The sequence below is a fragment of the Halyomorpha halys genome, unplaced genomic scaffold, assembly GCF_000696795.3.
Source record: "Halyomorpha halys isolate HHAL.00 unplaced genomic scaffold, Hhal_1.1 Scaffold2142.1, whole genome shotgun sequence".
In the NCBI taxonomy this organism is placed as follows: Eukaryota; Metazoa; Arthropoda; class Insecta; order Hemiptera; family Pentatomidae; genus Halyomorpha; species Halyomorpha halys.
Window position 1 is genome coordinate 24,759 of NW_027106669.1, and position 21,044 is coordinate 45,802.

At 30.2% G+C, this 21,044-nt stretch overlaps 1 protein-coding gene across 1 annotated transcript in view; it reads left to right on the plus strand.

Moving 5' to 3' along the window:
* Positions 1-21,044, plus strand: part of LOC106691197 (carboxypeptidase D) — a gene marked incomplete at its 3' end in the record, with an annotated part of 37,972 nt that overhangs the window by 5,406 nt on the left and 11,522 nt on the right. The window contains 4 exon segments of the mRNA XM_014436893.3: positions 4,212-4,447; positions 9,291-9,451; positions 10,707-10,868; positions 14,162-14,309. Coding sequence (XP_014292379.2) covers positions 4,212-4,447; positions 9,291-9,451; positions 10,707-10,868; positions 14,162-14,309 — 707 coding nt within the window.

The window sequence follows — 21,044 nt, forward strand, 5'->3', positions numbered from 1 at the left end:
CGATCCAAGTTAAAGTTATATATATTTTATTTTTATTTACATAATTTATTTTTTCTCTCTAAATGATGGTTGTTGTCTTTTTGTTTTTATAGCCCTGATGAAGACCTGAAAATCAGGTCGAAATGTCGGCATAAATAAATATTCTTTTGTTTATTTATGTTGTTCCTTTGCTGACCACACCCCCCGACCATCTTCTCCAATCAAAAAAATTTATGAAAGTGATCAAGTTTGTTCAGTTTTGATATTAGTCAACTCCGTAATGTTTTGGACACATTCAGCTACCCTCAGGATTTGATTTAGGGCATTATTAGGGATGTGACTGTTGTGTGGGTTCGATTTCCACCTGAGGCAGTTAACATTCATTTTTTGGCGGTCCCGAGGAATGAATCTTGACACTCCCACCTTGGTTAGTACGCTCCGGCAACTTAGGTAGCCGTCAGGAATTGGCAAAAAGGACCATTAGGCCCACTTGCCGGACTTGTTCCCCCCACCTAATACCAGTATATACCAGTACCAGTAGGGCATTATTGGTGAGGCATTTGGACAGCTGGTTTTTGGGCAGAGCTCTTTTGAAGTGTGCTGAAATGAAGCAGTTTTGAAAATTTATTATCTTTATTGTATTCTTGTTGTTATGATAATTACTTTTCATAATGTTATAATCTTAATATCGTATTAACGATGGCTTATGTATCAAGTGTTACTGTTGGCTAATAAATATGTACCATTAATGAAACTCACTTATTTAATTACATTTTTTGCATTTATGCTGTTATATAAGAGATAGTTGGTTTTTGTGATTTTTAGTTACTGTTATTTTACCTACCTACCATCTCATTGTGAGTTTTTGTTTTTTAATGTTTTTTTTTTCTCTAATTTTATTATTGGTGTTCCTCTTTGAATGAAATATCTTTAGCAATATTAATTTGTTTTACCTATTTTAATAAAATTTATTTATTGTTGATCTGAGGAACATATATAGTGAACTGAAAGCTCTACATTTAATTTGCTGTATGAGATTATGGATAAAAGGCTCTACTTCATAAATGTTGCATACCGATAACTGTTGTACCTACATCACACCGATCACCCTATACATTGATGCTGATAGTAACCTAGTTCTCCAAACTTCATTTATACGTGTTCATTAATAATATCCATTAAATACAAGATATCATGTAAAAACAGACACAGATTTCATAGATTTTTAATATTAATGGGAGTATATATTTTTTATGACAAATAAAAACAGGATTGAAGGTTTTTTAATTTATTTGATAGTATGAATGAATGTATAAGTGAGGATACACCCACATCCACATTGGAGTGATACTTGTGAACTAGTAGGTGTTATTGGAAGCACTCAGGTACTATTTGCATTTGACATACTATGTGATCTTAGCTCACCCACCATCCGTACGTTGCACTTATGAAATAAAATATTGTCTGCTTTATGCTATTTTTGGTGAATAGCATATTAGATTATGAACCTTACTCTAAAATTTGTTTCTTGGCTATATCTATTAAAGTTTAGCAAAATTTAGAAACCTTTTAATTAATAATTTTGTTTCAATTAATTAATTTTGATCTTGAAAACACTAAAACATAACTCACTAATTATATATTGGAAATACTTTTCAAGATCTTTCAGTATGTTGCTAAGGTAAACTTTTGTATTATTATTTTATTGTATTACCTTAAAATATCTTAACCTATAAAAAAGAGTACATATATGTCTTCTAAATTTTTTTTATATGGAAATCTTGTGTTTCCTCATGATTGTAAAATTTCCTCCTGGAGGCATTGATGAGAATAAATTCAGTCAAGATTTAAAAGATGAAGATATCGATATCTTCCAAGAAATTGAAACTCTTAACTATTCTATCTCCTTGGGATCCAGGGGGAGGAGATTTAAGGTCTTGTATCTGTGTCTTGTAATGTGTCCCATTACTTTCTCTTATCAATGTCCATGCTTACATATGGCACAGGGACCTTGATACAAGTTGGTGTTGTTGATATTTAAGTAGCAAAGGCTATCCTCAGAACAGTTATTACAGATAATTAGTAATCAGTTACAGTATTTTATTATTTCTTTTGAGACAAAAGAAATAAACATATCGCTAACAACACTAAACAATAACAATGATTTATTGTTAATAGAGATATTCTATTGTTCTATTTTAAACATATAGGTTATTTGAACTTGCACCAAGTTTCAGATATTTTAATTTTTTAAGGTAACACATACAAAGATAAACAATATTAAAATTTAATTACTAGTGTATAGTTTGTTTATTTTGCTGTGCCAATCCTTGAATACTGTAGTTTGTTTATTTTGCTGTGCCAATCCTTGAATACTGAATTTCTTTTTAAAATAAAACTTGCTTCAACAAAATAATCATAATTTGCATCCAATATCCTGATTATCATTGGACAGTGTTCATGAAATGATCCTTTATGTGTTGCTTTTGCAGCCAGAAACATTCTTTGACCTAGCTTCTAGACGTCCTTTTATTTTTTATTAATTTTTTTTTTTTACATTATCATAAATAATTTATGATTTAAAAATATTCTTGAAATTTTTTTAAACTATTTTGGAATGATCTCATTGGTACTTAAATTTAATTGTTAATAATTTTATCAACAATTGAATTTATCTATTTCCTGTTACATCCATAGTAAATATTGATGTAAATGCGGTGAATTTACACAAATAAATCTACTAATAGCCAGTATTAGTAAGTTATTTTTCATTACCTTTTTTTTTTTCCAATTATTTAGTTATAATAGAAAAAAATTATAATGATCTTTTAAGAATAGAAGCCGATGGTTTTGTTCTATGTTAAATTATAAAAATTTTCCTAAACTATTTCCAGCTTTATTAGGTAAATTAAAGCTGCCAATTCGCTCTCATTCAAGGATTAAGAAGCCCCTAATGGCAACTTTTCATTGGATTCCAGCCTTATTAATTTTATTTAAAAAAATTCCTGAACAACTTGTGATGACTTGGATAGATAGTAGCTAGAGTTATTGAATAATGTAAGACATATAATACTATCTCCTCCAATGGAATGCTATTAATATTTCCTCAGCATTGATATATATTAATTGCAGCGATTAACCCAGAGCCAATAATGATTTAACTACATAAATATCTTCAGAACTGTTAGTTTTGTTTCTAGAACAGACATACAGATTAAAGGATTTGAATAAAATCCAGTTAGCTTTCATTTCATTCTATTAGATTATATTTAGGATCTGTGGTTCTTATAAAAAGATATAACCAAAAATATTGATAAGATGATTTTTGAGAAATAAATTTAAAAACCATTCAAGTTCTATTTTTTAAATTTACAATAATTTCTTTGTGTTCTGTACAATTGGTTAGCTTTTGTATTTAATTATTTTATCAGAATTTAATGAAAATTTCAAAATTAGAGATTAATAGTTTTTTTAATAGTATTTTGTAAATTAATGATCAGATTTTGCTGAGACAGGGCTAGGATCTGAAAAAGGTAGTATTATAATTAGATACCAATTAATGATTAGAACTTCAAAGGGGAAGAAAATGTTGGCTTCAAGGAGGATAATAACAAAGAAACATAAATGGCGTGAAACCCGCCACCACAATCTCACAAGAGGAGATCATAAAAAAAAAATGCAATGCTTCCCGGTCAGACCCACCCCACTAAGCCCCCTAGAAGTGACGATCCTGTATCACTTTTGAAATATTTGCTTAAAACAGGAAGCAGCTCAGGAAGGAAACAGTTCAATCGAGCAATATTTAAAAAGCGCCTGTAATTAAAAAACGGTGTTTTTGTTTGTGGGAAGATTGTAATAAATTATGCTTATTTTGAATTTATTATTTAAGTTTGAAAGAAATTATATATTTAAAGATATCTCACAGTTTTAGAATAAGAATTAAAAATAAAATACAATTACATTTATTTATTAATTTTGGAGGGAGAGCTGGTTGCACTTAATTAAAACTTTTAATTTTATTTGGAGTAAACCAGATCTTTTTTTTTTTTTTAGTATTATTAAAATTAACTAGGTTACCCAATTATCAATTAATATTTTTTGCAATCCTTTTAAATTTCTTGTGTATATGTACATTGAATCTGATAACCTTTTTCTTCAATACAGTTCAAAGTAACTTCATAAATTAAATTTATTGAAGCCACTAAGAGAAATGCCTTATTATTGTGTTATAGGAAGGAGTCTGTGATCCTAATAGTGATAAAGTTGGGCGCAACAATTATAACAATAAGGATCTGAACAGGGATTTCCCTGATAAATTCCGAGATAGATTTTCTTATAACCATAATATTTTTTTTGGAAGACAACCGGAAACTGTTGCAGTCATGAATTGGATCTATCATAACCCATTTGTATTATCAGGAAGTTTACATGGAGGATCACTTGTTGCTAGTTATCCTTTTGATTCAGGGTAATTTTTTTTTGTAACCCAACTGTTAGCGTGCATTTTAACACTTGTAATTTTTATTTGTGTGGCTCAGATTATCTTATTAAACTTTTAAGTATATTGAATTTTTAAAATCATCTCATATGTTCATCTTTAAGTTATATTTAAGAATATTTTAAATTAAAGATATTGTGAGCCTCAAAAATTTACTAATTAATTTTGTTTGAACAGCTTTTATAAATTGTGCCTGTTCTGGCATAGAAGATCCAGATTGGAAATAATACTTATTACTAATCTTCTAGAATCATCTGATGACGGCCTACAACTTAAATTTGGGAATGCATTAATCTTAATAAATAATTAATTTGGGAAAACACTGGGAAATACATTAAAGAAGTATTAAGCTCACTGAGTTTTTTATTTCTTGACTGCTCAACTAACCAATGTTTTCTAGATTACATTTATAATTAATGATATTTCTATTAATGTAGTATTTTAGCAAATCGTAAATTTTTCAATTATTTACTTTTTTTAAATTTTATTATAGGAACTTAGAAAATAGCATATCTTCCAAACTGTTAAAATATTTGTGTTTAATAAAATAATTAAGTTTGATGAACTAAAAATAATAGACAAATTTGGAAATCATTTTACTATATTAACTTTTTAAAGACGTTTTTGATGAAGGAACATTACCCTCTCAACTATTTTTTAATTTTGAGCATTTCCTGCTGAAACCTTCCTTGACATAGTCATGCTAAAACCATTACTACTTCCAATTCTTCAAGTTATGGTTGAAAAATTGTTGGATTATTGTTACATATTTCCTGAAAGTGATTTTGACCATTTAGTCATTATATTAAGAAAAGAGATATGGCACACAAAACTTTGAACCTGTACATAGTTACAAGTATGTTTTGGTACCATGTTCATCCATGGGATTGAGTGTGGTACTTAGAAAATATCTAGAAGCTACTGTTACATTTAAGCCCACTTCTACTCCTACATCTCTCTCCCTTCTCAATGCTGTTTTGAAGTTGGACTTTTTTTTATTGTTTTTTTTCTATCTGTATGTTCTGTTTGTAAGTTCTTCTGGAATTTTATTATTCTTCTTTCCTCCAAGGTTCCATAGAACACAGGGGTTCTGCATGCTTCTTCCAGGTGCTCCATGAAATAATTTTGGAGTGAGTCATTCCATGTGAACTCAACATAATGTTGAACCTTATCATCTCAGATTTTCATCATTTTTAACAAGATTTGTAGGTATCCTGGTCTTTCTTATTAATATGATGTTGGAGTTCTGCCATTTTCCTTCTAGTACCAAAAGGGTTCTACTGCCAAAAAAAAGTTGGGAACCACTGCTCAAAATTAATTGTAAGGGTTATCCTTTCAATTGCAATCAGGTCATTCATAACAGCTATATCCCTCAGTATAAAAACCTTTCGAGAACATAGGATAGGGGAAGGATGTCTGTAATTTTTATGTTTTATTCTCATCAAAATTATTCCAGGAAATATCTTCTCCTTCCTGCTTAGCTCCAGTTATTGGATCTTTTTTCTGCTTGCCACTATTATTATTTTTTTTGAAAGATTGTTGTTTCTTAAGTGGGTTAAGATACATAAACCTAATCTGGCAACTATTTCTAATCATTTTAATATCCTTTTTTCAATCTAATACACTTATTTATATCCATTTAGTTAGATTACTGAATGGTATGTCCTGGATAAAAGCCTTTTTTTATTTTGTGTTTTTATTTCGACTTCTTCTCTGCTTTACAGTTAATTGGGAGGAAAGAACTGTTCCATCCTAAATATTGTTATAATGTGCAATTTTGCATGAATCAGTAATTCTAATTTTCAAATGACTCAGAAGTTCTGAATTTTTTTTTTAGGAAGTTTGTTTATATTAATTTTTTTTTAATTGTTGAGGTGAAAAAACTTTCAAATAGAATATAACCTATTCTATATTTTTCTGTACAATTATTCCATACTCTTGCACCTTTAAAATCCTCATATTTGACTTATTTTCAATTTCAGTATTGAAATCACGTCATCTTTATAATCTTAGTTTAAAATTGTTTTACACCTACATTATTTAACCCCAGAAGTATGTTTATTTGTGGAACATTTGTACATGTATATGCATGAGTACCTGCTTAAAGTGATTTACTATCATTGTAGTCTGTAAATTTTTCTTTCTTGAATATTTGTTGTAAATGTTTTTGCCCATAATTGTAAAGCATTGATTAGTTACTTTTTTATTTATACTTTAGATAGCTAGATAATGCTTTGTATTAAAATTAAAAATTAACCTTGTTTAGCTAGATTTTAATTAATTTTACAGCATCTGAGGGGTTCATATTATATTTTCAAAGATCATTTTTGCACTAAATTTAACTTTTTTCCACTGAAATTTGACCCTTTCAATTTCAAATGTTACCCTTTCCAATTCAAATATAACCTTTTCTTATTCAAATGTAACCCATTTTAACTTAAATTGATCCAGGAATATTATATTCAATTCTTTTATTTAAAAATAATTATTTTAATTCTAATTCTTGAAATCATTACTGCATATCCTAGTGATATTATTTTCATTAATTAGATGATTGATTATTATTGCGAAAATACCATAACAAAATAAATTAGATTATAAATAAACCTGGAATAAAAAATAACTTAATTTAAAAAAAAAAAAAGTTGAGTGCACAAATGTATAGACATTTTTAAAAAAGAATTTTGATTAACTACCTACTTTTGTTGCACTTACCTATTTTTATTATAATGTTACTTAATTTTTTTAATTGAAATTTTATAAAATTGTTGATGTTATACTTGAGAATGACCTTAAGTTGTTTTACCAAAAATGTTTTAACTAGGAATGCACAGTTTTGTTTCTAACTTGAAAACCATTGAGCCTTAAAGAAGCAATATTTTTCTTCAAGAAATAAGCTCCTTCACAAAATATTACATTACTTCTGTTTTTTCTTTAAAAACATTTCAAAGTCCAATACAAATGAACTTTTTTTTATTTATTGATGAGTTAGGCACAATTAACTATTTACTTATGTAAACAAGAGTTGGAACCTTTTTACATTACTTTAAATCCAGATAATGTTAAAATTTAGTTTCCTTCTTTTTGCTGAGTAATTTATTTCTGTTTCAATTAATTTATTCTGCAATTTACATATTTTTTTTAGAAATTCTTTTAGTTCTATCAAGGTGAATATACAAAATATTTGATAAAATCTGCTTGAGGAATTGATGATTCTTCTGATTACGTTGCATGGAGAGGAAATTAGCATGCACAATATTACCTGACACATTGAGGTATATTTTCAAATGACACAGAGTTCATATTTTCAAAGAACTATAACAAGGGGATTGATTGAAGTTGGTATGAATACTAGCCACCAGAATGATAGATGACTAGATTCTTAGGATGGTAATTGAGTGAAATTTGGATCAAAACTCAAGTTGGAAGACATGGTGACTAAGGACACGCTAACCTGCTGAATATTCAAAATTGGAGAAAGTTCTCCAATCTGCTGCAGAAGTTCAAACCACCTGGTGAAGGCGCATTGAGGAGGTCAAGGACCATATTGATCTGTAGCACCTCAGAAAGAAGACTAATACTAGTTGACTGGCAATGGGTCCTCTTCTTGCTAAGACATATAAAGCTCAAAGATTTTAGTTTGCCTAACAGTTTAAACAACACATTGATTGCACAATTTAAGACTGGAGATTGATGGAGGATTATCAATAGACTATGTGGATATTGTATATTGACTTTAGAACAGCTTACAAATTAATTATGAGAACTCAACTTATATTGACCGTGGATGGACTGGGTTTACCATGTAAACTAACAGGATAGATACAATTGACTGGTAAGCATCATCAAGTCAAATGTACCAAATATTACATTTTTTTGGAGTGAAAAAGGGTTTCAGACATTGGAACTTAAAAGTTCTTTTTCTGCTCTACATTGTTATATAAACAATTGATAGTAAGGCAGGACTGAATCAGGAAAGAATGATAATCATCACTATGACCTAGTTTCTTGCCTATTCAGATGATTTAGCCTAATCCAGAACCTGAAATGGCCAGTTCACATTATTAAGATGAGTGATGGAAGAGTATCCAATTGACTGTGTACAAATATTTCAGATGTACATCCACTATTGAGGCTGATGACTTAATAGGGAGTTTGTCGGAAATATTTGGCAATTGAAGATAACAATTTCTCATGCAAGGGATGGTTAGAGATTATTGGCAGTTGTTGAGGATGTCTATGGCAGCTTGATGCTCTATGGTGTCAATTAAAAAAGAAGAGGAAGATCAGAAGTGAAACCATTAAAAACCTAATAACTTATGAAATTTACAATAAATTATATATAATATTAAAATCCTCTTATGTTGTCATTGGTGCTAAGATTTTAGAAATTCTAAAAGTTAAAATAAATTGAGAGAAAGGGCACGATCATGAAATTGATTTTATTTTCTTCATATCTGAAAAGATTTGAACGGACTTCAATATGTTAGGAACTCGAAAAGTTGAAATAAATCGAAACTCCAGCACGCCATTTAAAAATCTATAGCATTTATATTTTCTGGATATCTGAACAAATATTAAATTACTCATGTAATGATTCCTGCCCAGCTCTGTACTGAGTTGTATATAAGATGGAAAAGGTTACATTTAAAATTGTAATGTTGACATTTATTTGAATTGGAAAGGGTTACTTTAAATTTTAATAAAGTTTTATTCAACTATAAAACGGTTATATTTGAGTTAGAAAAAAATCATATTTGATACAGAAATGTTGTATAAGCGTTTTCTGTTATTTTGATTCTCCAAATTTCAGAACTGGCAGAGGGTATAGCGAATCCCCCGATGATCAGTTATTTCTTCAACTTTCTAAGTTGTATGCTGAGAAACATCCTCTAATGAATAACAAGCATAACTGTGAAGGTGATAAGTTTGAAGATGGAATAACTAATGGTAACAATTGGTACACAGTTACAGGTAACTATGACCTCTGATATCCAAATTAAGTATGTTTAGTTTTTGGTTTAGGAGTTTATAAAATTAATGAATATATTTTTAAGAAACTGATAAACAATTTATAAAATTAAAGTGTATTATAACTTTTTATAATATATTTAGAATAGTATTTTAAATTAGTGATTGGTATGTATTTTACTTGCTTGAAAAAAAAAAAAAAATATGCAAACTTTTTAGTTTACAAATTCTATGTTATAAACTGTGGAAGATGGCTGCTTAATCTTCTACTGATGCTTCTCAGTAAATAATTAATTGATAACTTTTGTTAGAGAATCAGTTATATATTAATAAATTTAAATAAAAGGAATAATATCAAGTCAGTCTTCTGACTTCTTCAATGAATGTAACACTTAGAGGGGAGTGGCCAGCTTTTTGTTCCTCCCCTACCACATTTGCACAAAGGACTGTTTTCTATTCTTAATTTTTAAGTAAAGATGTCCATTAAATTTGTTGTGGTTAGTCTGAAGTCAAATTATGACAGCTTGTTCTTTTCTAATTAGTCAATGGGTAGGGGTTTTAAAGACTATTATGAAGATGTTTGGTGCTCCATCTTTTTTGTATTGAAACTTAATTTGTGGTCCCTTTTGCTCTCTTTGGTTTGTAAACCAGTGAGGGTTTCTATTGCATTAATACCTTGATTGCTGCACTGGTAAGCATGAACATTTGCCATTGGCTTTATAACATTTCATGATTATGTTATGCTACTACACACACAATAAAGGGAAGTACTGCAAAAATCAACTTTATAGCCACACTGTTCGTTCACAACAGTGTTCCCTTTTACTTAGGGTTGTAGCTTAACTTGATATTGTGCCATTAAAAAGTTGACCAGGCATACAAGCACAAAAACTTTACCATGTACATATAAAAAATTATTTTACATACAGAGTGTAAAAGACTCAATTACAACCCCTCTCTCTCATTTTTTTTTTTCTCAAAATTCAAGAATTTAGAAATGTAACTTGGTTAGGTCTTATTTATGGTGAATGAAGTTTAAGCTTTTGCAAAATAGTGAAAGTGAAAAGCATAACATGGATTCAATAGTAGATAAATATACTCTATATCAATTGATTCTTAGAAACAAATAAAAACAAAAACACATGTATATACTCATATTATGTGGAAGATTAGATATAATAATTTTTAAATATTATAATTGAGAATTTAATTTTTCATCATTAATACTCAGCCCTAATTTATTATTTTTTATTTATAGGTGGAATGCAGGATTTTAATTATTTACACTCAAACTGTTTTGAAATCACTTTTGAATTAAGTTGTTGTAAATTCCCTGAAGCATCACAGTTAACTGCTGAATGGGAAAATAATAAAGAAAGTTTAATTTCTTTTATTGAAGCTGTTCATTGGGGTGTTAAAGGTATTTTTTTTTAATTTTTATTTTTTTTTAGTGTTCATGGCTAGAAGACATTATCTCCTATAGTATTTTAGTGTGAATATGTCATAGAGTTCACTATAGGAAGGCAGAATACCTGATAATAGTAAAATTGCGGTTACATCTTGGTATTATACTGTAGAATGTATAATTTAAACTCAAAGTTCAATCGTACCACCCTTTAACCAAATTATCATATAATTTAAAGCATTTAGTGGAGAATGTAAAGTTTTGCTCCAAGCAACACCATTTTTCATTTTCAGGTTCATGCAGGTTCATTTTGTCAAATTTTATAATTTCCAATTTGGATAGCATTTCACTCAGTAAAGTTACAGCGTTTTTTCAAGTTTTAAGTAACTGCTGTCTTGAAACTGTTGATTGTGTGAATAAGAACATTAGCATAAAGTGGGTTATTGTGAGTTTAAGTAGAATTCAAGTTAAAAATTACATACTAAATTTGTCAATAATAATAATAATAAACTTTTTATAAAATTTTAAGCATGGCTCTCTATGGTTTCTTCAGTTGTTGAATTTACCTCAGAACACTTAAATTTACCAAAAAACACTTGACACTGCTTAGTAATGCTTTCTGTTGGTTCATTGCTGACTTCAGGCCATGTGAAAGATGCATTGTAATATATCCAAGTAGGAAAGAACTGGAGTGGAAAAAAGTGTCAATGTTGCTTTTGAATGTATTCATTTATCCACCCATGTATATGAGCTGCCCACATTATTTCTGATTGGTGAAAGTCTAGTTTCACTGTGTCTGCCATTCATATAGATAAATTGGCTATTCTTTACCGTGCAACTTATTACCAATGTGTTATTTTGATGATAGCAGAGTAATTATTTGTTTTGTTTTTTATTCTGACATTAAGCAAATGTTTTCATGACTAATTAAATATTGATATATGAAGGACTTATTAGAGTTCCAGAATGTACATTTGCTACATTCTCTTAAACTTAAAAAAAAAAAATCCCATTAACATTGATGTATTCACATTTAATAAATGTTCCTGACACCACTAATTCCACTTTTTTGGAGGTTTGGTTCCTCCTCGACTGAGCACTTGGGTAAGTTTGATGTTTATTATTAGATTCCTCTTTAGCTTTTTTTTTTTTTTTTTTAAATTGTCTACAATTTCTTTGTATGATCTTAAAGATTTGATGAGTATAAGCTGACATTTCATTAAGCATTTGAAATTATTTGCTCAAACCCGATTTAAACTCACTATAGCACACTTTACATTAATGATTTTATACTTGTAATTTGATCTTGTCCTGGGTTATTGGTTAAAATTTTAATGAACCTCTTAAATAAACCATCTGTTTAAGAAAATAATGAAATGACATCACCTCTATTTTCACTTAGTCCTGTTTGACTTCCATAAAATAAAGTTTTGTAACTGGAATCTATCCTATGATTAGCTAGATTGTTATTTATAAAGACAACCTCATTGGAATGATACTTCATCTCTTTCTTTCTCTTATTCTTGGAGGTGCTGTTTATTTCCTTAAAGTTTTCTATCAATTGATGTGATGTCACGAACTTTAAATTTAATGATAGGGATTCTTTACTAATTTCATTTTTTATTTCTTGTTTAGTACTTTATTAAAGTATCATGACTGTTTCCTTTATACAATTCATTTTAAAGTATAATATAAGAATGTGTCTAAATCTAGTAGGCTATTTCTTGTCATATATGCATTTGTGCCATGTAACATCAGTTTTTCTTTACTAGTCTATGGAGACTTTAATATATGGATATTTCTTAATATATATCAAGTTTTCAACTTTTATTATACTTCTTGATCAAGAAGCAATGTTTAGGGAAGAGATGGATACTCATTATTTAATTTAATTAAAATGTAATAAGCAAGGAGCTTCTCTCATCTGCTGATTAGCTGAAGAACCAGAAAGGAGTCCTAGAACTCAACAGGACATAGTTCAGAGAGGATAAAAATCTTGAAAAGGACTGAGCTCAGCCCTCTATATATATTTTACGTTTTAAAATATTGTATCATGATTAGTGAGTAAACAAAGCGAGGGGAAGTAGAGATTAAGAACAGCAAAAAACCCAAGTAAAGTCTTATAGAAATTCAATGAACATCAAATATATCCACTCAACTCATCATCTTGTACCTTCCAAATTCAAAATTGTATGTTTTATCATTTTTAATTCCCATTGGCATTAGTCATAATCAATATTTCACAACCAAATAATATTATTTCCTGGTTTATACTTTACAATTTTTAAAGTTTTATTTTATGTTTATTTGAGGTTTTCTTTTATTTATATTTGTCAACTTATCTTCTCCCACTTTATCAGCATTCATCTTTCAGTTAACACAACTGATAAATTAATTGATTATGATAGTATCCCCAACTAATAGGGTTTATCAGAAACAAAAAAGTAATTTTTCCTTACTATTATTAATATTATTAATTCGGCTCCAAAACTCGATAACGAGTCTTAGCCTCCTGCATCAGCCCCCACCAATCATTATGATCTTGAGTGGCCGCCATCCAGTTCCTCACTCCCAATATGGTCCTGGTATCACCACTCACATCGAAGGCGTGGTCTTGCTGTGCGTCTTGCTCCATGTAGTACCTCTGTCACTATTTTCCTTGGTTGATCACTCTCAGCCATCCGAGCAACATGCCCTGCCCACCTCAATCTACTGAGCTTTACAAACTGGATGTCTGGTTCCTTATATAAAACTTTGAGCTCCTGGTTTGTTCGATGTCTCCATATCGGGTCAACCTTGACTGCTCCAAATATTTTACTGAGAATCTTCCTTTCCAAGACCATTAAGTTGTGCTTACTAGCCTTGGAGATAGTCCATGTTTCCGAACCATACAGAAGAATTGCCTGAATAATTGTTTTATACAAATAAATCTTCGTGTCCTTAGACAATGCATGGCTCCTAAAATAGGGACTGAGGCTATAATAACGGCAGTTGGCACATATGACTCTTCGTTTAATTTCGGAGTCCACAACATTGTTTTGGGTTATGAGCGATCCAAGATACACAAACTCTGGGACTTTTCCAAAAGTATATTCTCCAATCCTGATTTCTTCACCGGGGCTTGGGGATTTCCTCGGTGACCATGTACTTGGTCTTTTCTGCATTCAATTTTTCCTTACTAAGTAAAATTTGCCAATCTATTTTACAGTTCATTTTGTATTTATTCATATTTTTTTCTATTAATTACTTACCTATTATATTTAAAATGGTTATGTGTAGTTAAACATTATATTTTATTTTATTTTAAGGAATTGTTACTGGAGAAAATAATAAACCACTTGAAGGAGCAAAGATAGTTATTGATAAAATTAACCATGATGTTTTAACTACAGCTAGAGGTGAATATTGGAGGATATTACTTCCTGGATCATATGTAATGACAGTATCAGCTCCCAGGTAGTTCTCATTTTCATGGGGGAAAATTGGAATAATTTACTAAACTATTATTATTGTTTTTTTTAATGTATAAATGAATTATCATGAAATAAAAATAGTTCTACTTAATTAAAATTACATATATTTTTGGTTTGTTGATTACACAGGATTATGTTACTTTAGATCTCTTTTGTTGTATTAGTTTTATAAATTGTTCAATAATAGTATAAAATAAATTATCTATAAGTTTTGAACTTATCAACCTAGACTTCATCCACAACAGAAAGTTTTGAGTTCCAATAAGATACCACCAAAAATTTATGTCAAATACCCTAATTTTTCATTATAAATAGAGCATCCATTGACTATAATGGAGAAGAATCACATGCTGTTATTGCAGAAATATTATTATTATTTACTGACATTAGACACTCATCATATGATTTATGTATTACGGTTATATTCTCTGAATAGACACTGGAACTATCTGTAACCTATCTTTCTGTAAACAGTGATTCTTTATATTCCTTCTAGTTTGATACTAGAGTTAACCTTCTAAAACATGAAATATTTGGTGGATAAATGAAGTAAACTTATTAAGTTTGGATAAAGTTTAAGCAGAGAAACTAGGTTCACACTTCCTGCATCTTCCCTTCTACTGTCTAGTGTGTGTAGTGGTGATATTCAACTGGCCTCACAGGTTCAGCCTTACCCCTTTTTAAAATTTTCAAAGGTTTCCAAACTTTGTTAAACACATGTAACATTTCTCCGTGGTTTTGTTTCTTTTAAAAAATATTTATAGTAGATCCTTTAACAATACTAAGCCTATGATATAGCCTTAGACTGTTCATAGATAAATGAAATTGAAAACATTCTTTTTATATGGTTTAGGAAATTGAAAATCCTATAGAACAAATTAGTTTCAGGGCTCAATTTACTATAAAAATCTGTTATCATAATTGAACCTTCATCATCATGACAACCATTTTAGTTTCCTTTCCCAGTTGAGGAAACTTAAATTATGATGAATATGAGGAGAAGATGTTTGGGGTGAGGTCAAAATGAAGCACAAATAAGTTGATGTAACTTATTTAATTGTGCCAACGTTTCAGCTAGAGGTCTTTATCAGTGCTAAGATAAGATATAAGATAGCCTTAATCAAGGCTAAGAACAGAACAAGATAACAACCGATGAGTATAGAAAATAAAAAATAAAATATAAACAGAATGACATAAAGTAAATAATTTTACTGAATGGAATTAATAAAATGAAGTGATGAGAGAAGTGGAAAATAAAATGTATACATAGGTAATTGAATAAGTAGGTAAAATAACATAATTAAAGAAATAAAATAAAAATGAAGTTATATAATGCAAAGAAGTAATAATATATTAGTTATCAGTAAATTAAAATATGGAAAGAAAAATAAAATTGAAAGAAAGAAAATATATGTAACCATAATAATTGATAAAGAGGCAAAATATAAGTAAAGTTTAACAAAAGAAATGTATAGAAAAAAAAATATTTTGAAAACAACAATAATAATAGAAGGTAAACATGACTAATAATGTGGGTAAGGAAAATTGAGAAAAGAAGGGGTGGTAAAATAAAGATAGGAGGAAAAAAAGAGAATAAAATGAACCTGTGAGCTTGAAATCTAACTGCCAAGTGGTATTCTGCGCCAAGAGCGGCCAAACTTCGAATTAAAAAAGACGTTACAAGAATGACTAAGTGTTACATCAACTTATTTGTGTTTCATTTTGACCGCACCCCCAACCATCTTCTCCTTGTACAAGTCATCCACGGTCAACTATTTCTCATAATTATGAATCCTAATACACAGGGCCTTCGACTCAATAACAACCACAAACCTACTTGCCACAGTACCAGACTATACCACCCGTCTAGACATCTGCAGCACCATACATTCTCATCGGACGTCATTCCTTCTAGCTCTTCAACTTCTTCATACACCCAAGTCACCCCTTCTAGAACTTCAACATCTATCATCCATTATTCATCTATTCATTCTTCTTATATTACTCAGACTTCTTTTAATATTTCCACTCCTGTTATGCCTAATTTGTCAAAACTTTTTATTCTAATCTCAAATCTCATATAAACACCCTTTGTTCTCTCCATAGACGCCTGGCCCATGATTTGGAACAATGTATTTTTTTACTCTAATGTCGCTCAAACTCCCTTTTTCCTAAATCCATCAATTCCCTCAACCATATTTCTGTATCCAAACATCTTAATTCTAAATTATTTTTCGTTTCCTTTAAATTCCAAAAATCCCTCCTTAACTTAAAATTCGAGAAAGTATTGGAAAAATCCACCACCTCAACCATAAAATTTCATCTCTGACCCATATCCTTAAAACCAGTATGAGCGACATACTCTTCAATAATCTTTGCACCACTATCTCCACCATTTTTACTACTACCCGATTACAGAAAAAACAACTTCTCTTCTCAAAATTTAGTAACATTTATAAAATATCGCTAGCTTCTAAAATTTACCCTAAAGGCGACGACAAATGGGTCCACTACATTTCATCAACCTATATTCCACCCAACATTCGCAATATTCTTAGCTTAGGTCCAAATTTTTCTAGCCCCAACTCTTTATTAAAAATCATCCCAGAACTTATAACCGATCTAGAATATACTCACAATGACCCTCTTATTCACCATTCTAATGACAAGAAAGAGTTATTCCGTACTTCTATTTGCAACATTATTTCCAATTACCTCTTACATCCTCATTCCGATACTAGTAATTTTTCTCCTCAATTCTTTTAAGATATTTCTTTCACCCGCTCTTTTTTTAAATCTCATCACATCATTATCACTAGAGCAGACAAGTGCAACATGGATCGTCCAGACTGCAATGACAAAATGGCTTTACTTTTATCTGACCAATCTACATATGCACCCCACTCTTTCACTACAGACCAAATTAAACCAAAAGCTCAGGGACCTTTTACATTCCCAACAAATCAACTACCCGACGTACAGAAATCTTATTTCCTATAATTCTGTTGCCCCACATTTTTATGGACTTCATAAAATTCATAAGCCAGATACTCCACTCCGTCCGATCACTTCCAATATCAATTCTCCCTCTGCTAAACTCAGCAAATTTTTACTTCCTTCTTTACAAACCTTCAGTCACAATAATTCATATGATATTCATAATTCCTTTCACCTCCGTGGTCTTTTATTATCCTTCACTATCCCTGACTACTATATTTTTGTTTCTTTTGATGTAGAGAGTTTATTCACCAACATTCCAATAGACAAAGTCCTCCTTATCATCGAAGCCAATTGGACATCAATTGCAACCCACACTTCCCTTAACCGTTTTTCCCACCTTGAATCCCTTCAACTCTGTTGTAAATCTGGTTACCTTACCTCCCAGGGTCAGTTCTTAAACCAAATTTCAGGGCTGGCTATGGGAAATCCTCTAGCTCCCGATCTTTCCAACATTGTCCTAAATGATTTGCTTGATTCTGTTATCCCACTCTTTCCAGTTGACATTCTTACTAAAAAATATGTAGATGATCTCCTTGTCTTAAATCCAGATAAAATCCCTGACATCTTATCTGCCTTCAATTCTTACCGTCCACGCCTTAATTTTACTGTAGAAATTGAAAATAATAACTCCCTTCCGTTCCTTGACCTCCTCATCATAAGAAACCTAGACACCATATCCACTGACTGGTACACCAAACCAACCTACTCAGGCAGACTTCTAAATTACCACTCCCAACATCCTTACCATCAAAGAATTAACGTAGCCAAAAACCTTATTCACCGTTGTCTTTCCCTTTTTGAGTCCCATTTCCATGAAAAAACATACACCGCATTAAACAAATACTCTTAAATAACTTCTCTCTCCATATCATTCATAAACTTATATACAACTACAAAAATCGTCTCTGCACTTCACCTAATTCTCCACAACCGCTTTCTACCCCTTATACAGATCATCCCCTCTCTTTCCGACAACATCCAAAAACTCTTCCGTTCTGCTATACCTAACCTTCATATTGCTTTCAGACCTCACAACACACTATCTAATGTTTACACTAAACTAAAAGACCCTATCCCTCCTCTACACCGATCACATATTGTATACCGCATCCCTTGCTCCACCTTTAATTGTAATTCTGCTTTCATAGGCAAAACCATAAACCTCTTAAAAGACCGTATCAGATGACATAAATATTCTGTTTCCTCACGTAATCATTCTGCCTCTAGACTTTCGGAACATTCTCTTTCTTTAAATCATTCATTCGATTTAGACAAAATGTCTATACTTGCTACAGTTCGTAACCATGACAAAAGGCTCATCTCTGAAAGCCTCTATATTCAATTAGAACCTTCTTCCGTCAATTTAAAAACTGACTAGCACAAATTATCGTTAACATATTCGCTAATAGTTAATTTATTAAAAAAGTAATTTTTTTTTTTATATATTCATTTTATTTTTCTGCCCACTTTGTAACGTATTATTTCAATTCTTAAACTTTTTCTTGCACATATGTCGTCACCCTCTTTTATACGTTTCCTCTTTTTAACTGTTGTTAAATACCCTTGACACTTTGTCATCTTCCAGTACATCATCATTCCTTGTACATATATATATATTTTTAACATTTTCCAAAAACCATTTGTCCTCACACTTTCACACACTTTCTTCCTCTAATTATTTTCTACTTTTTACTTTTTAATTTTACCCACTCATAACATTTTTTTTTCCTATTCATTTCTTTTGTTAAACTTAACTTATATTTTACCTCTTTATCAATTATTATGGTTACATATATTTTCTTTCTTTCAACTTTATTTATCTTTCCATATTTTAATTTTTAATTTATTTATAACTAATATATTCTTACTTCTTTGCATTATATAACTTCATTTTTATTTTATTTCCTTAATTATGTTATTTTACCTAATTATTCAATTACCTATATATACATTTTATTTTCCACTTTTATTCTCATCACTTCATTTTATTAATTCCATTCTTTAAAATTATTCACTTTATGTCATTCTGTTTATTTTTTATTTTCTATACTCATCGGTTGTTATCTTGTTCTGTTCTTAGCCCTGATGAAGGCTAGAAACTCAAGCCGAAACGTTGGCACAATTAAATAAATTACATCAACTTATTTGTTTCATTTTGATCGCACCATCTTCTCCTCGTACAAGTCATCCACGGTCAACTATCTCTCACAATTTTAAATTATGGTAATGGATTCTTATAGGAATTTAGATTCTAAAATGATTTTTTTTTTGTCCGTTTTTTCAATTTCCCTAGCTGTTCATGCACATGGTCAAAAAACGTACATAATTTCATTTTTGGGATCTAAAAAGTGCATCTCTTTCCAATAGTTTCAAACCGTGCGCTCTAGGACCTACAACCCAACCCACACGGCTGTCGTGGTGAGATCAAATTTACTAACTGTATTATAATTTACTGTTGTAAATATCAATAAATAAATAAAAAATGCCCCGGTCCATTGGAAAATGTTTGGGTTAAATGCACTGAACAAAAACAGGAAAAGGTTAGAAAATTGGCAATACTGTCTAAATATATAATCTCATCTTCCACTTGTATACCAACCTGTCTTGGAGAATTCTTATTTTTTGACTTGTCATTAGCTATCTGATCTTCATCATTTTCTCGAGACTGCACATCATTTGAAAGATTATCTTGTTCTCTTTCAATACTAATATTTTCTTGAAGTACCTTGCTCATCATCTTTAATTGTTTCTCTTTTCTATTTGAAGGTTATTGTCCTTGTTCTTTACTTTAGTGTTGTCTTCGGCTTTAGGAATGTGCATCATATTATAAAAATAAGACTGTGCATCATATTATAAAAATAAATGTGCATCATATTATAAAAATCCCACTCCACCACTTTTTCAGTATAGGTCGCTTCCATATATCCCCATTCTTTCCAATAAAATTCAAAAATCTTTAAGATCCACTATTCCCACCCTACGTCTTGGCTTGAAGTCCCACAATAAAATTTCCTATCTTTTTTCCAAATTAAAAGACCCTATTCCTTTCTTACACCGTTCCAATGTGGTTTACCGGATACCCTGTTCAACCCCATGCTGCAATTCCTTCTATATCGGCGAAACTAAAAACCAACTTAAGAACCGCATTTCCCAGCACAAAACTTCCATCAACTCCTGTAATCCACTTGCATCTAAATTATCAGAACACGCATTAAAACTGAACCATACTTTTAATTTCGACAATCCTTCTATTCTTCCCACTGTCCCCAACCACACCAAACGTCTCATCTCAGAGTCCATTTACATAAATTTGACAGAGAATTCCGTCAATCATAAAGTTGATAAAGACTGCATCTCCCTTACATATTGAAACATTTTGAACATAATAAAATCCACATAATACTTTTTTTCACCTTTTTCTGCATTTCAGAAGCCCATTTTCTTGTCATATCTTTTATTCTTGTTTTTCTAAATTCTCACATTTTTTATTTTTTCATTTAATTTATTTATTTATTATTTTTTTATTCATTATCCTTCCTGTTTCATTTATATTCATGTATCTATCTTTTAATTTATATTCATGTGTTATCTTCTTAAGTGTACTTATATTAATTACTTCATTATTAATTTTCTATTATATTTTACACTTTTCTGTATCCCCGCTCATTTGGTATATTTTGTTTCTTAATTACTTACACACATTGTATCCCATTATTTT